The sequence below is a fragment of the Tenrec ecaudatus genome, chromosome 3, assembly GCF_050624435.1.
Source record: "Tenrec ecaudatus isolate mTenEca1 chromosome 3, mTenEca1.hap1, whole genome shotgun sequence".
NCBI lineage: Eukaryota > Metazoa > Chordata > Mammalia > Afrosoricida > Tenrecidae > Tenrec > Tenrec ecaudatus.
The window spans coordinates 1,824,915-1,843,042 of record NC_134532.1 but is presented as its reverse complement, the minus strand read 5'-3'; the positions used below and the strand labels follow the sequence as shown (position 1 = coordinate 1,843,042).

The 18,128-nt window shown below is 39.7% G+C and overlaps 1 protein-coding gene across 6 annotated transcripts in view; it reads right to left on the bottom strand.

Moving 5' to 3' along the window:
• Positions 1 to 18,128, bottom strand: part of GUCY1A1 (guanylate cyclase 1 soluble subunit alpha 1) — a 75,872-nt gene that overhangs the window by 29,338 nt on the left and 28,406 nt on the right. For all 6 annotated transcript variants that reach the window (XM_075543630.1, XM_075543625.1, XM_075543624.1 and 3 more), the window contains exons 2-3: positions 12,880 to 13,246; positions 1,597 to 1,658 (exon numbers count right to left, since the gene is read on the bottom strand). In XM_075543630.1, the coding sequence (XP_075399745.1) occupies positions 1,597 to 1,658; positions 12,880 to 13,134 (317 nt within the window). In that variant the 5' untranslated portion in view covers positions 13,135 to 13,246. The remainder of the gene's footprint in view (positions 1 to 1,596; positions 1,659 to 12,879; positions 13,247 to 18,128) is intronic.

Sequence of the window (18,128 nt, the reverse complement as noted above, 5' to 3'; positions counted from 1 at the left end):
GGGTAAGAATGTTTGGGGATGGCAGGCAGACCCAAAGAATACATTCAAGATATACTAACATACAGAGCAGGGAGGAGTGGCCTCGGCTATCAGCAGGTAGGCTCATGAGCAAAATCATCTGTCACCTTTGTCCAACAACAGACCAATTATCATTAAAATAGGATCTGCTTTTCCTCTTTAAGACATGAGAAAAGTGGCAAAAGAATTCCCAAGATCTCCAAATAAAGCGACGATTGTTTTTCCAAGTTTTTGAAATGTATACATATCACACTGTGAGGAAAGCATACGAGTAGAATGCTGGCTTGCAGCTGAAGAAACATTGCAGAACACACAGCTACGACTAAGTTTTTCGTAAACTAATGGCCAAGGACTTGTGCAGACAGACACAGTAGCGAGGCGGGAGTCACTTCTGGGTATCTTATCAGCTTGACTGAGAATTTAGGTCAGAGGCCCTCTGGAATGTTTCTCACATCACTCATGGAAACACTGATTCTGTCAGACCCACTGTCACACCCTCTCCTCCTGGACCCATCCCTGACCTCTTCTTGGCTCGCTTCTGCTCACTGCAGTCTGGGACAGTTAATCATCAAGGAAAATTAAGCGCAGAACATCCACAAAATATCCAGTCATGAATAATAGATAGTCGAATGAATCCACAAAACATTTTCAACAATGGAATTGACTTGCCACACTTCAATGTTCATTTCTGCACGTTCTACTACTGTTTATACATGCAACAATGCAGGCAGATCTAGGGGATCAACAAGAGGCTCAATGATTTAGACAGCTAGCAGTAATATGCCAAGGTATATTTGGAAAATTAATGAGATGAAAAAATTAAGGTTCGGGTTCTACATAAAGCTTTCTACAAGAAAATTTCAAAGACAGACCGGGAATAAGCTGTACTGCATGCCAGTACAACCAAACTGGTTGTTGAACAAGCAGAAACAACCCCACTTTATCTCCTGCTTCCCAAGTCCCCCTCTTTCCACCCACTAGATCCTTTCACCAACTCTTAGTGTTGCACCTAAAGGCTAAGTAAATCATTGAGGTGGGGAGGGGGTGTAAGGGGAGGAGGCTGCTGGGATATAATTCTAACCTTCGGTGGCCTCTTTGGGCAAGGACTCTATTCTAATTGTTTGAGATCTACCAATCTAATTAGGATCTGCCCCTTAGCTGGTGTTTAAATGCCTTAGAAATCACCCCTTGGCATGACAGAATAGTCCTTGGGTGGTAAAATAAACGAACAAAAAACAGTTAAAGTTGATTGTTGTTACCCAAAAGGTAAGATGCTTGAGCCCACCCAGGAGTGCCTTGGGAGAAAGGCCTGGCCATATTCTTCTACGAACTTGGTGATTCAAAGTCCCATGGGACACAGGTCTTCTCTGGCACACATGGAGTGGCTACAAGATGGATTGGCCCAAGCGAGCTGTTCTTTTACTGGTATTGGTTTCAGAATATTCAGGAACTTTCCTGCTTGATAAGATATTGGTTGTAGCTTCAATAGTCATTCAAGTATTCGGTAATTTGTAGCAACAATTGTGATTGCAATATGAGAATGATCTTTATTTATACAACGGAAATCATTCAACTTACCTGCTTTCTCTTATCTTATGTTTGGCCAGTGTTCTCTGAAGTGCAAGATTTAGCTGTTCAAACTGAAATAGAACAGAAAAGATTTACATAGCCCCTAAATGAAAATTCATTTGGAAATAACTATTTTAAAAATCAGTCCCACAAGTTTCTAATGAAGAAGCAGACAGGTATTTCCTTTTCTCGCTGCAGCCACCAAACAGTCAGGCTGAGTTGGAATCCAGAGGGCTCTAGTTCGGTAATGGCAGGTCTTCTCTGAAGGACCTCATGGGAAACAACACTTCCTCTTGGTCAGGAAATCCCGCTGGCTATGCTGTCGTACTGGCAGCTGGACTGTTTCATGGTGGTCAGCAAGGCCATGCACCATGGACAAAGTGTGTGCCCACAGTAGACGTCCCAACTCACATTAGTCAGAGTCCATGGTTGCTTTAACCTTGAACCCCTCTAGAAAACAACCCCAGTTCCCAAAGTGCCAATCGCTGTCCTTACGAAAGGACATGAAAGCAACAGTATGGGCTTGGCTTTTCACAAACGACACCCAGTGATGTCATCTTTCACCGTGAATCTGTAACGATGCTTTCCATCTTCTGCCCCATCCCAGAAAACGGTGGCACGATCTCCGCCGCTTCCTTCTTGTTAAATCCAGTTTAGCACCAGGATCTGTTGATTGTTTGCTAAAATGAACCTTGGATTTGCACTTACTTGCACCAATTTCCTTTCTGAAAATCCTTAGCAGATAGTTATCGTTTGGATTGCTCTTCTTGATTTCTGAGTTTTTCTGCCTTATAACATATGTGTGCATAGCCTTCATACTTGTAACTGAAAACTACCTAACTGAATTATCTCTTAATATCTCATTGTTTCTGAAAGAATGTGGACTTTTTTTTCAATATGTAGAGAATAGTTTAGTAGTTTCTGTTATCAAACCCAAGACTAATTTCAGTGTTATGCTTCAACAGCAGCATCAGCTACTCCAGTTCTGCAGTAATTTGAGCAAAGTTATAGAGACATCCAGCACACTATTAAAAAATAACAAACAAACTCAGAAAACAGTAAAAATCTGTAACTGTTGTGGTACCTGGTACCAGGATTGTTTTTTGGGGGGCGGGGGTTATTAGCTTCTCAATTTTCATCTGGACAGAAAACATTCTAGAATAACATCATTGAAAAACAGCCCTGGTACAGCACAGTCAGTCACCATTACGAATCGTAAGAGGGTACAAGATGATTTACATTCCCAGAGGTATAATACAGTGCAATCCTATATCTAAAATACTAGAGGGTACAATTAAAAATGCATTATTTGAGACTTGATTCTCCCTTTCCAGCAGAGGGTCTAAAGGATGGGGTGACACAGCGCTGGTACAGAGATGCGCCTTCTTAGACAGGAGCTCCTTCCATCCGTGGCACAGCTTTAAGTACTCCCTGTTTTCCCATGAATACCAAATAATTCATGTTTCCTATGAATACCAACTAAAAATGTTTTTAAAACCCCCAAAACAAGACCATTGGATCCATGTAAAGATGACCAAGGGGAGGCAAGCAGGACACTCGACCCAACTATTATTTTACCAAATCTGTTGCATTTCAATGGTGAGCGCTCCATGGGAAAATAGATGCTGATTAGCAAGCACGTCATAGCTTTGGGCCACAACCTAAGCAAAGCATGGGTTCAAGCAAAAGCAGTGGCCCAGCATTATCTGGAGAAGCTCAAGGTTGTTGACATCCACATGCTATCATCTGGCCACCTATCCAGGAAGAAAGGGAGATAGTTACCATCAAAATGCAGTGAGCTGCCATAATAGGACAGAAGGCTCCTTGATCCAGCACCAGCCCATCTCCGCTTCTTCACCACCAAGCTACAAATGCTGCTGTCACATCCAAAGAACACAAGGGAGGTCAAGGAAGCACTTTCTCATGCAGTGGCTGGAATCACCACACTGCTCAGGCTGCACTACTCAGGGTTGTTCCTCACATTTCTGGTGATTCATCTTATCATCAGGATTTTAGTCCTAAACTATATGCACTCAAAGAAGGTGTGCACATATTTGCAGATCAATTCTGTGGGCATTTTTTTGCCTCTTACAAATATTATGCCTAACTGTGTGTGTCGCTGGTTCTTTCTACAGCTTATGCAGATGAAAGAGGAACATTGTATGGCTCTTTGCCAAATGGGAAGTTCCTTTCACTTTAAGACTTAGTTATAGTTCTGTTAGCATTTGCATTGACCAGGGAGGCAACTGAGTTAAAAAAAATACAGAAAGAATCTGTTTTCATAGAATGGATTATGAAAAGTTCTTTCAATATTCAAAGTGTATATACATGTAGCTTAGAAAATAAATTTGAAATTTACTGAAATAAAATGCAAATGCTGGTGAGAAATGAAAAAAAAACTTATATGTAAAAGGTAGGTAAGGGAAAGGTGAGAGGAGAAAGGGGGAACTGATCACAAGGATCTATATAGAACCCCCTCCCTGTGGAGGGACATCAGAAAAGTGGGTGAAGGGAGACATTGGTCAGTGTTAGACATGACAAAATAAGAATAATTTATAAATTATCAAGGGTTCATGAGGGAGAGAGAGTGACGGAGGGGGGGGGAAATGAGGAGCTGATATCAAGGGCTCAAGTAGAAAGCAAATGTTTTGAGAATAATGATGACAACAAACGTATAAATGTGCTCGACACAATGGATAGATGTATGGATTGTGATAAGAGTTGTTTGAGCCCCCAATAAAATGATTTAAAATAAATTAAAAAAATAAAGCTTTGTCAGAAAAAAATGTAGAACAATTTTTCTGATGATTCAATTATTGAGAGGAAGAGCACTGCCAGCAGAAGATGAAAGCAAGACTGACAGAATTACCCAGGAGAAAGGTCCTGAGCAAAACCCAAGTGATGGATCTGAAAGCAGTGGATCAGAGAGAATGGTGTCCAGGAAGGAAAATATGGGTGTGTTTCTTGGCAGTCTTTCTTATGCAGGGAGGACGATAAGTGACACTACATTCATGAGATTATACATGAGGTAGAGCGGCCAGGACACTTGGAAGTTGTAACATGACAAGGACTGCTTACTGGATAGAAACCTACTCTGGCATTAAAAAGTAGCCATACATAATTCAGGGACCTTGAAGACGATGCTGGGTGTTCACAGGCTTGCTAACCACAGGCCAGAGCTTCACATCCATCAGTAGCTCCTAGGGAGAAAACTGCTCCTATAAAAAAATGCAGCCTCAGAAATTCGTATAGGGTCACTAAAGTCTGAATCGACTAAATGGCGGTGTAGGCTTTGGATAATGTAAGAGCACAGATAGATGAAAACTCAAGAAACCATGAATTTCATGGAAAACCTATTTAGGTGGCGTGGGCAGAAGGTCATCAATGAAACAGGGCTTGGTTTCCATGTTTATGAGATCCTCGTTTGTGTGTTTTTTTACAGTAGCATTTGCTATCTGGCTTGTGTTATTAGTGGCCTCCTCCATTAGTATTATTCCAAAAGAATAAGGAAGGCTTGATTTGGTCATCACTCTGTGGTCAGCCATTCAAGTCTTACTCTATAAAAATTGTTCATCGATGACTTGCTATTTCCAAGTACAAAGGTTTTACTCTGTCAATTTGCTTTCAAATGGATTAACATGACTGGCCATGTAAACTCATTTGAATTACATCGGTTTACAGAAGAATGGTTTCTTGGACCAGGACTATTTGAAGTGACATGCTGCTGTTACTGTTGTCATGGGCACGTTTTTTCACTGCTCCTTTCCCAGGCTTACTGCAGACAAATGTCTCCTCTTGTACATTCCTGATGAAATCACCAGGTCTATTTTGGTTGTCGCTCTAGATCTCTCTTGAGTTTTCATTCTCGTCCCATTGTCACCAGACTATCTTTTTCTAATACGTTCCTTCTTACATTCTTGCTGTCATTATAATTTGTTATTGTTAGTTGGCATCAAGCCAGCTTTGACGCATGAGGAGCCTACTGTAACATGATACAACATTGACTGGCCTTGCGCAGTTTTCATGATTGTTGGTACCTCTGAATCGATTCTGGTGACTCTTGTGTCATTCCTCCTAGCTCCCTGGATATTTCTTTAAATTTGGACTGATTCCCTAATTCAGTGGTTCTCAACCTGTGGGTTGCGACCCTTTTGGGGGTCGAATGACCCTTTCACAGGGGTCACCTAAGACCATCGGAAATCACATATTTCCGATGGTCTTAGTAACCGAGACACCGCTCCTCTATCCCTCTCCAGGCAGGTCAGCCCACATGCAGTTATATGAGAACCCAGCATAAAGTACCCACATATGAGTAGCCGGCATGAAGACTGTTACCCACACTGCACCATGCTTCAAGACACCATTTCATTGATTTTTTATTAGAAATAAATATTTCACAATATATGATTACATATTGTTTTTGTGATTAATCACTATGCTTTAATTATGTTCAACTTTTAACAATGAAAACACATCCTGTATATGAGATATTTACATTATGGTTCATAACAGTAGCAAATTGCAGTCATGAAGTAGCAATGAAAATAAGTTTACAGCTGGGGTCCCCACAACATGAGGAGCTGTATGAAAGGGCCGCTGCATGGGGAAGGTGGAGGACCACTGCCCTAATTGACCATGAAAAGAAAGTCTTCACAAGAAGCCTGACGAAAAGATCACAGTGCACGGAGGGAAAGAAGTCAAAGCCAACTACTTCACTCTTCTTGGGTAAAAATAACATGCCCTCGAAATCAGAAGTCAAAGAATGGAATAATATATTGCATAGAAAAATCTGAGAAAAAAAACGAGGACCTGATGCAAAGGGCTTAAGTGGAGAGCAAATGCTTTGAGAATGATTGGGGCAGGGAATGTATGGATGTGCTTTATACAATTGATGTATGTATATGTATGGATTGTGATAAGAGTTGTATGAGCTCCTAATAAAATGTAAAAAAAGAAAATGATTAGGGTAAAGGATGTACAGATGTGCATTATACAATTGATGTATGTATATGTATGGATTGTGATAAGAGTTATATGAGCCCCTAATAAAATGTTTTTTTTAAAAAAAAGAAAAATCTGAAAAAGATTTCTTTCAAGCTAAAAAAAAAGAAAGATGAATAAACTAGCTCCATTTCAATCACCTCATTGCTGCGTGTGAAAGCTGAGTCTTAGGAAAGGAAAATATAGAAACGGAAAGGAGAAATGGTCTTCATGCCGTTACTAGAGTTGACAGAGAAGATGTATGCCTGGCCTTTCTATTTCAATCAGAGCTTGTTTTCCTAAAGAAAGGGTGTTGGCATCTCTGATAGCTACATAATTTCATGTCAACATGATAAATAGAGTGAAGGGGTGGGGTTTAGCCTGCCAATCGGGTCACTGCCTGATGAAGCCACCTTCTAGGGGTGGGCCTTCTATGAGGATACTGGGAAATTCCTCTCTTTTTCCCTGGAGGGGAGCCACCTTCTCTCTCTGCTTCTCTTTCTTGCCATTGAGGAGCCACATTCAGAGAGCAGGAGGAATCAGCACTGAGAGGCTTCCACTGGCACTGGATCCACAAGACTTTTCAACCACTGGCCTGTGATCTTCCTGCCTTTGTAATCACTGCATGTGTTGTGTGAACCTAAAGAGGAATTCGTGGACTAGTGTGTCAGATGGATCTTGGCTGAAAACAAAGAATACTAGAAAGATGTTGATTTGTATTTTCTTGGTTATTCAAAGGCATTTGATTGTGTGCATCATAACAAACTTTGAATAACCTTGCAAAGAATGGTAATTCCAGAGTACTTGGCTGTATTCATTGGAAAATTATATATGGTTCAAGAGGCAGTTGTCTGTACATAACAAGGAAACACTGCATGCTTTATCATACTGCATGCTAAAAAGAAATTATGTGAAATAAGGTCGTATATCCACCAAGATATTGAATACTTATTCAATCTGTATGCTGAGCAAATAATCAGAGTAGTTGGCTTATAGGAAGAAGAACGTGCCATCAGGATGGGCTAATATCGGATTTATAGACTTGATTTGGACTGGGCTGGGGTGTTTTCTCAATATTCAATTGTTATTTTATATAAAGCTCTCTCTTACACATGTATGCTTGTCTCTGGATTTGTTTATTCAGTCAACCTGGACTAGCACAGCATCCTATCTAAGCACTGGTACCACTCTATGTTAGGTGCTATCCAGTTAATGCCAACTCAGATTACCTTTAAGTCCAACAGAATAAAATATTGCCTGGTCTTGCATGTTCCTGACAATCAGTACTATGTTTTAGTTCAATGTTGTAGCCACTGTGTCAAACCATCTCAATGAAGATATTTCTCCTTTTTTATTGACCATCTACATTTTACCAAGCATGTTGTCCTTCTCCAGGGATTAGTCCATCTAGATAACATCCAAAGTACTTGAGACAAAGCCTTGCACTGTTTGCTTTGAAGGAGCCTTGTGACTGTTTTTCTTCCAAGGCATATTTGTTCATTCTTTCGGAATGTCCTGATATATTCCATATACTTTTCCAATACCATAATTGAAATATCCCATTCATCTTTGGCTTATCTTGTTGGCTGTCCAGTTTTCACATACATAGGAGGTGATTAAAAACATCAGAGCATGGGTCAGGTCCACGTTAGTCCTCCAGGTGGTGTCTTGGCTTTTTTTAAAAACACGTTAAAGAAATCTTGTGAATATCTGCCCATTGCAGTATGCGATTTGATTTACTGACAGCTGCTTTCATGAATGTTATACACCCAACTAAGTGAAAGCCTTGAAACCATCAACCTCTGTTCTGACGTCACGATGTTGCTCATTGCTTCAGATGTAAGGAATTTTGCTTTCTTAAGATTGAAATTAGCAATCCATACTGAAGGCTGTATTTTTGGATTTTCATCAATAAGCGTTTCAAGTTCTCTTTGCTTTCAGCAAGCAAGGTTGTTTCATCAGCAAACTAGAGGTTCTTTATGAGTCCTCCTCTAATCCTGACTGCAAATTCTTCCTCAGACAATCCAGCTTCTTGGGATATTAGCCTATAATTCTTATAATATATCTAGTACTCAAATCCTGACATGATGCAAATCCATGATAAGCCCATGGCAGTAGTTAGCTTACTCTTTTTATATATAATTCAGTTATTGGGGAATCTTACAGCTCTTATTACAATCCATGCATCAATTGTATCAAGCACATTTGTACATATGTTGCCATTATCATCTAAAAAACCTTTTCTTTATACTTTGGACTTGGTATCAGCTCCTCTTTTATCCCCTCCTTCACCTCCCTTCCCACCTTCATGAACCCTGGATAAATTATTATTATTTTCATATCTTACCCTGTCTGCTGTCTCCCATGTTTCTGTTGTTCAACCCCCTCAGGGTGTGTGTGTGTGTGTGTGTGTGTGTGTTTTACATCGTTCATTGTGATCGGTTCCCCTTTCTCCCTCCACCTTTCCCCTACCCTACAGTATTGCTACACCCATTGCTATTCCTGAGGGCTTTATCTGTCCTAAATCCCCTGTGTTGAGAGCTCTTATCTGTACTGGCATACATGCTCTGGTCTAGCTGGATTTGTAAGGTAGAACTGGGGTCATGATAGTGGGGGGAAATGGGGCAGAAGCATTAAAGAACTAGAGGAGTATTAAGTGTTTCTTTGTTGCTTCACTGCATCCTGGCTGACCCCTCCCTTTCTTGTCACCCATTTGTGAGGGGAAGTCTAATTGGCACTAGTTGGTTTTCAATGAGACTATCACCTACAGCCAATCCCAGGGCTTTAGGACATAAAACCAATCACTGTAAGATTGCTAGTGTGTGGGTTTTCATATGCTAAAAATATTGGCTCGTGCACAATTGAATGCTCCTTAAAGACATTCTATCTAAAAATTTACAAGACTTTTGAGACAAAAAGGAAAAACATATCAAACTATGTTTTTGCCATTAACTTGGTTCCCAGCCATAGTGACCCTACACGTATTAGAATGAAACACTGCCTCATCCTGTGCCGTCCTCACAATTGTTCCTATGTTTGAGTCCATTGCTGCAGCCACTGTGTCCATCCATCACTTTTTGCTGGCCCTCTACTTTACTGATATCCTTCTCCAGGCATTGGTTTCTCCTAACAGCATATCCAAAGTATGTAAGACTAAATCTTGCCATGTCTGCCTCTGAGGTGCACGCTGGCTGTCCTTTTTCCAAGTCACATTTGTTTTTCCTTTTGGCAAACCCTGGTACTTCCAATATTCTTCACCAGCACCACAATTCAAACTCACTGTGATACTGGCAAGGAATATTGAAAACTATATTATTGTAAGAATAGCAATGGATATAATTCAGAGTCAGATATGTTCCATCTCCTCAGTTATCTATTTTACTTTAAGCGAGTGACTCAAAAATGTATTATTAATTTGGAGTTTGTACATATATTATGAGACAGTCACAATCTGTTTTCAACTTGAAACTATTAAGAGGGAAGGGCTGGAATGTAGCCTGTCAATCAGGTCACAGCTTCATGACCTCATTTGGAGGTGCTAAGGAGATAAATAGCTCTCTGGAGGCAGGACACACACTCAGTCCCCGCAAGACATTCCTCTTGACAAGCCTGCTGATGGCAGCCAGAGCCTTGGAGCTGGAAGGGCCGCATGGAGACCCATGCCAGCACTAAGATGCTTCCACCACCACTGGATCCACAAGGTTTTTCACCCACTGGCCTGTGATTTTCCTGCACTTGACATCATTTCATGTGTTGCATGAGTCTGAAGAGAAAGTTACAGATGGGTACTGGACATATGTACTAATACAGGACTATGGACTTGATCTGGACTGGTCTGGGATGTTTTCTTAATGTATGATTACTCTTTATATAAAGCACTTTCCTACACACATGAGTGTCTAATTTGTTTCTCTAGTCTACCCAGAGTAACACATATCATATCATTCCCTAGTTCAATCATGTCAAGCAGAATAGAACACTTGCTACCACAAGTAGTTACCAAATAGCCTTTCCCTTCCTAAAACCCTTGACATTGTCTCCCTTTGGCCTTCCCACCACCACCATTGTACACTGCCCTCCTTCACCCCTGAAACCCTTATTCTACTTGCTGTCCCTATAGGTTTATCCATCCTGGGTTTTATATACCAAAACCCATAAAAACATAACACAAAATGAGTGACTTTTGTACTTCATTTTCAAACAAAAATGAGGAGTTTGCATGATATAATCTATACAATATTTAGAATCTCTAATATTCCACCACTCTGGTATGACATCTTTCATGCACATTTTGTTAATTATAAGGTACTTCAATATTTGCTTTCTTAAAAATAAATGGGTGACGAGCTAAATTTGTCTGTAGAGAAAAATAGCTATGGTGTGGTTAAACGTTATTGCAAATCTCGTCATTTGGGTTACTGATAATGCTATAACTAATCAGTAGCATAAGCATTAGAAACATCATTTGGAACAAAATTACCCACAAAAAGCTATTATCTCAATGACAAGTAGATGTTTTAGTACTTGGTGATTTAACCTAGTTTGATTATTACACAGTTCAAATTTTCCAACATTGGGACATTTATTATCCTAAGGCACATTGTCTCAGCTGGGTAAAAACAAAAATAAAGCTTTTGGTCATAAATACCAAACATATCCTCTCTCTCCCCTAGAGTTTCTATGACCTTGCCAGTGTTGCTACATGACACTGCATTCAAATCTGGGTGGTTATTCCGTATGAGTTCACAAATGGAACATATAAATATTACTGAGGATTAATAATGACTTTTAAAGACTTTAACATGTATATGCTGTGTATTATAGGAATTCAACACTCATCAAACAACGTAAGCATGGTAATGACAGGGCTCATGGAAACCATGGACTTGATCCCTCACCACCATTTGTGCAGCTGTGCACTCACTCTGTCATTGGAAACGAGGTTAACAACTGCTTCCCAGACTACGATAACCATCTAAAGAGAACTTTAGAAACAAACGTTTACCCAAACAAGTCAAGTATAGAAATAAAGCATATAGCGAACTGCTTTCTGTCTGCTGGCAGATAGAAACTATCCAAGAAAACTGTACAAGAAAAACTGCTGCCTGAATCCCAGGCAAATATGGTTATCTAGTAACTGGAGTGGGTTTACAATAATTAAATATTTCCATTCAAAGCCATTGACCGAAATCCTACTGTGTTGATTATGTTTGCGTACCCTCGGTTTTCTTTTCCTCCCAACTTGTTAGACACCTAATGAGCTTCCACTCAAGTTCTTTCTTTCTCGCTCACCGCAGTCCATAATGTTCACAGTAAGAACAGCCCTACTCTTCAATAGTTGTACGATTTTGGCTAAGTCACATATCTTTCCCACCACTTCCTCAGTGTGAGATAAACATATCTCGGGCCCATTAAAAGCCAGTGGATTTGCTTTTCTTCAGTGTTAGCCAAAGGGCTTGTACTGAGTGGCCTGAAAATTATCAACACATTGTTACAGTAAGAATATGATTATATAAGTGCTCAGAGGTTAAATAATTTGTGCAAAACTGGCAGAAGGCAGAAGGTATAGTGAGGACTTTCAATTGCTGTTTTCTTTAACCAGCAGACAGAAAGGAGTTCGTTATATGCCCTATTTCTGTACTTGACCTGTTTGGGTAAATGTTAGTTTCTAAAGTTCTCTTAGCAGAAGGTGGACTAAAGATGTCCTAAGTCTCAACATAGGCCTACCCAGCTCTTAAAACTGTATCAGAATTTTAGCCCAAGGTCACAGGACAAGTCTAGCTCAAGCACAAACATGCAATTCAGAACCAATTTAAAGATTTTTCACAGTTCCTCAAATAATAGAATGCGTCTGATGCTCTTCAGAATTAAAGAGGAAAAACACCTAACAGAGAAAAAGGTTTTCTTCAAGGAGTTACATTTTAGATGAACAATAGTTAACAGATTTTGAATAATTAAAAATATTCTAAAACCCTCAATATGGGTGACAACCAACTAGAGCTCTATAAAGTATTATAATTATTTCCATTTTATAAATGAGGACATTGAGGCTCAGAAGGATCAAGCAGTTGTTCAAAGTCATTGGGCTTGTCAAGGTTAAAGGATCCTTTAGAAAAGAATTCAAAATTCTAAATATTTTAAGATTAAGTACAATTTAAGATCAGGATTTGTAACATAATATTTTTTATGTTTTCAGGAAATACTTTATTATAGCCTTGGGGGTGAGAAATGAACAACTTACATTCACCTCAAAATAATATTCTTTTATCATTATCAAAATGTCATGGCGATCACTCGAGGGTAAGGACTCACCTCTGGGAATATTAATTTGCAAATACTCTCGGCCAGAGTGTGAAGATAGACTCGGTTCCGGCTGGTCTTTCTTTGGGGAAGAGGTCCTTGCACATGCTGCTCAGGGCCATCCTGGCAGATGGGCACGGTTGCTTGGAAGCTCTCTGAGCCTCCGGCTGCCTCCTGTGCTGGATCCTTTGGGCCTTGGCCTGGCGTCAGTAAGGAGAAAGGGCATTCCCCGGTGATATTGAGGTTCTTCAGCTTCGTGCAGAACATGGCGTTGGCGGCCTCGCACCTGGTCGAGGCTTCCTTCCGAGGAGCTGTTCTTCGCAGGCGGGGCTGATGCACAGAGGCCACTGTCTGATCGAGGAGACTGGTGACAAGGTGTCTGTGGAAGCAGAAATCAAAAGGGAAACAGCAGTGAAGTGATCGACTAGGAAAACAGGTGTGAAAGCAAAGACCACTTGGGTTATATGTCACTTTCAAGTAAAAAAAAATCTAATTGTAATACTGATTATATAATGAATGGATTATTTCGGTAGCATTTTATTTAATATGTATTTTAGTATACTTATTTTAAATAGCTTTACATTATACAAATAAAATGCAGTTTTCTCCAAAACTCCCTTAGAGCCAAGTCGTAATTTCGATTTGTATAATCCCCTTGGTCCAGTTGATTCTACAAGAGTGGAACACCATGGTTTTGACTGAAGTCAAGTCTAAACCTATGTGTACTGGTACTCGCAATGACTATATTTTCATTATGTTATCCTTTCTGAAGCTACAGAATCATACAAACCCATGTCTCCCCAAAATATCTAAAGAAAAAGTCATAATGATGGCCAATCTATTATATGTTTTCAGATGTGAAACACTGTTCTACAGATGAGAAAAAATAAGTTCAAATGAGAATTATTATTACTTTTAAAAGGACTTGCTTCTTTTTTTAACATTTTATTAGGGACTCATACAACTCTTATCACAATCCATACACATACATACATCAATCTGTACATTCTTTGCCCTAATCATTTTCAAAGCATTTGCTCTCCACTTAAGCCGGCTTGCTTCTATAATTAGTAAAATAATTTAAAATACCATAATCAAAATAAAAGTATTTTTGTATTTCAGAGAACAGCTGATCAGCAAGAGCATGCCTTTGGCGTGGCAGGGCTCTCTGAAATGGAATCGAGACAGTATGGAGTAAATCAGGAAAGCTGCCTTCTAAATTAGCCCACTTAAATCATACACCTTTGTCATGCGCACGTAGCTAACTTCCTTCATCCCTTTGTTTTTGTTGATCCTATGGTTGTGAGCCCTCAGTTACTGAAACTGTCCAATTGTGAAGTCTATGTAACAACGATAATAAAAGTCAACACTGACCTCATGGCAACGAGTTCACTATGTGCCTAGTACAGTGCTAGGAACTGTATGTATGTTCAATCCTCCCAAGGAGTCATCCACACAGTAAACTACACAGTGATGATATGATGCTCACCAGCCTCCGCCATCAAACAACAGAACCAAAATCACTGCTATTCAACCAATGCTGACTCGAAGCATCTTCATGCGGGTTTCTGAGACAGAAACAGTTTCTGAGTAGAGCCCAGTCTTTCTACTACTGGTGGCTTTGGACTGCTGACAACATGGATCACAGCCCAAACTGAAATCACTACATGACCAGGGCTCCAAGTCCATTCTAATTCATACCTAACCTACACCGTATGACGCAGGCATTCTCTACATAGGAAGGGCTCTAAATTTTGGTTAATTTTCTTCATTTCAAATACTATCCGGGCCAGCTACAAATGTAGATCCAATCGAATCCAGAACTAACACATTATCAATGACCAAGTTAGATCTATTTCCAAACAAGCACACTTAGTTTATAAACAAGAAATCACTTCATTTGAAAATATGCTTGTTGTTTTGTATTTTTTTTTAAATCAAGTACTTAATTATCTTGCTCATTGGCTAGTGGTATTTGAATCATACAGGACACAGATGCAAATGTCAGTAGTTAGAACTAGAATTCATTTTATCCTATTCTGTGGTGCCCAAAAGCCCTTCGTATTTCTCCGGGGTCTCTTTATAGGCAACAACTCCTACTTGGTCACAGGTAAGTTGTCTAATAATGTTTAGAAGCATGGACAATTCATTTTCTGAAATGAAAAGGGCAAATAAGGAGGTTAAGTTCACCATTCACCAACAACTGACAATCCTTGCGATGTTATGGGAGAAGATGTTGACAAACCAGAAGATGCTGCTAGTGCATCCTTTGATCCTGGATCTTTGATCCAAAATCTGTGATTACATGTAATTTCTGAATCTTCAAGAAGACACAAAGCAATATTCTTTATACTCATGATCAGAAAAGATACTTTGACTGACTAGAGAAAAGATACTTTGACTGACTAGAAAAAAAACAACAACTGTCCATTTCAGCAGGCTACTGAGGTGACCGAAAGATACCTTAGTGACAAAGAGGGATAATGAATTCTGAAACATCTAAACATGTGAGCCCTCTCAACATGCTTCGAACCACATTTCTCTTTCCACTTGAAATCCATAAATTCCATTCCTCAGTCTTTACTACCTCTCAATGTACCACATATACTGGAGTATAAGCCAATCCGAATATCAGTGGAGGCACCCAATCTTACCACAAAACTGCATTAAAAATGTGCTGAAAACTCGGCTTATACATGAATATGTACGTAACTATTATAGTTTGCTCATCTCTGTCCTGATTTATGGTTTACGTCAATGGTCAGCAAACCTTTTCGGCAAAGGGCCAGAGAGTCTATATTGACAGCTTTGCAAGCTCTGTGGTCTCCATGGCAACTACTCAACCCGGCGACTGTCGCATGAAAACAATCAGAAACGATGTGCAGACAAATGGGCATGGGTGTACATGGTCCAGTAAAACCTTATTAAGGAAAACAGATGGAAGATTTTGCCACAAGCTATAAGTTGGTGATGCCTGGTTATAAAAAGAAGCCAAGGAGGTTAACTAATTTATTTTCATCCCAATATAATTGTGAATACAGTTACAGTTATTTGTTCATCTTCTCTACCCTTGTCTTCCTGGAAAACAGCAGCCTGAGTGGATCCTCAGGAGTCCAGCTAGTAGAAACAGTTAAGCACTTGATTGCTACCCCAAAAGTTGGTGATTCAAACCCACCACCTGCTCTGTAGGGTATGGAAGCGGAATGGCTGTCATTGCTATACAGACAGATAACCTTAGGACCCCTCACAGTACTGTTCTGTCCTGTGGGGTTGCTGTGTATCAGAATGGACTCAAGAGCAATGAGGTGCATTATATGGATCCAGTTTTCGCATAACTTGAAAAGAATAAAAAAGTATAGTAGATAATAATAACAATTTATTTATAAGAATGTTCAGTGCCATTTATATATACAATATATATATAAATTTTTTAAAGAAAAGAGATCTAACTGAATGCCACAAATTCAACTATAGGAAAATAAGAGGGAATTTCAAAAAGTTCATGGAAAGATTCAACTATCTTTTAACTCCATTTCCCACAAGCTTTTTAAGGCCCCCTTGTATCCACATAAGTGTTGGTGACACATTAGGCTGAGAACTACAAGGTGAGCAACTTGAACCCACCAGCTCCTGTAAGGCAGAAAAATGAGATTTTCTGTTCCCATAAGAATTTCCTGCCTCCAAAGACTCTAGGGAAATTTTTACTCTGCCCTCTAGGGTCAACATGAGCTGGAACTAACTTGATGTACACCACACCGAACAAACACACTAACATCAAGTCAACTCTGACCCATCGTGACCCAATAGGATAAAGTAAATAGATGGAGTAGAACTTCTTCTTATCGGGGCTCCAAGCCTCATCTTTCTCCCTCAGAGCATTGGTGGGTTCAAACTGCTGATCTTTGGATTCTCAGCCCAACATATAACCCACTATGCCACCACTCCACCTTTACATAACCACAATAAGTAGCAAAAGAGAAGACGCCGAACACACACAGCACAACAAAACAAAAAAAAAAAGACAAAACAAAAACAGAAGGTAATAAGAAAGAGAAGATTATTAGGTGGATTGAATGAAGGAATAGTACCAGTTCTTAAATAATATGTCAATATTAAAATTAAGAGCTTCATATAGCATCGTTTATGATAAATCCTTCCACTAAATTCAAACTTCTTGATACCACTAGATTTCAAACCTGATCTCAATAACCCCATTCTCCTCTGACTACTTAGTCTTCCTTCAGTAGGACACAATGGGCTTGTCAAATCTTTTTTAACATTCTGTCTTCTCCTATATTTTGTAGTTCTATAATTGACAGAAATGTCTCTACAATGTGTTCTTTATTAAGGATAAAAAGCAGCAGGTAACACTGTGCTTACTTCAAGACCAGTTAAGTGCCATGCTCACTGAATCACACATGTGTAAACAACCTAATTCTTCATCTCTCCTACTGATCAAATTACACCACCAAACAAAGGAGGCACGCAGCAGCCATACCTGGAAAACTTATGTCCGCTACGCAGAAACTCAAATATGCATATGGTCCTCCACTAAATGAGTAATGAGTTCCATGAAGGCTCTTCGCAGCAGCTTCAGGAATATTTGCTAACCAGCTAACCAGCTGCTGGAGTCTCTACAGGGCGGGCTCTGGAAATGGCAGTGGCAGGTTAAGGCAAAATGCAATTAAACGAGTAATTAGGTGACAGGCCCTTGATGAGCAGTTGGAAATATGTTCTCGAGAGTGATGATTAAGCAGCCTCCTCCACAGCACTGGATGTTCTCTTTCTGAGTAGTTAGTGCTTAGCCTGCTTTGTTGAGAATGACCTACCTGTTAATACCTAGACTATGCAGAAATAGGATACATTGCTGTCCAGGGACAGGGATGCCCCATCATTTAAATTCCAGTATTTAATTCAGTATTGAAACTGCATTTTCTACATATACAAAAACATACGGGAAACCCACAGGTGCTCCAAAATTAAACATTAAATAAAACTCCATAAACCAGCCTTATAAAATGCGTTTCTTTTGACCTTGTAGTAGAAAGCATTGAAAAGAGAATCTCAAGAGTGAAAACAAAGTCCAAATAGCTTTAGATGTATTGCTTACTTATTTGCCTATAATGTTGGCCTGCTTCCCCAATACTGTTATTTTATCTGCTAACCTGAAGTATAGAAGAAAATGGAAGGCTAGACTGCTGGGCTTATCAATAGAGGAAGTGATAGCTAAATACAAAACATAAGAGGCCACATTTGCACAC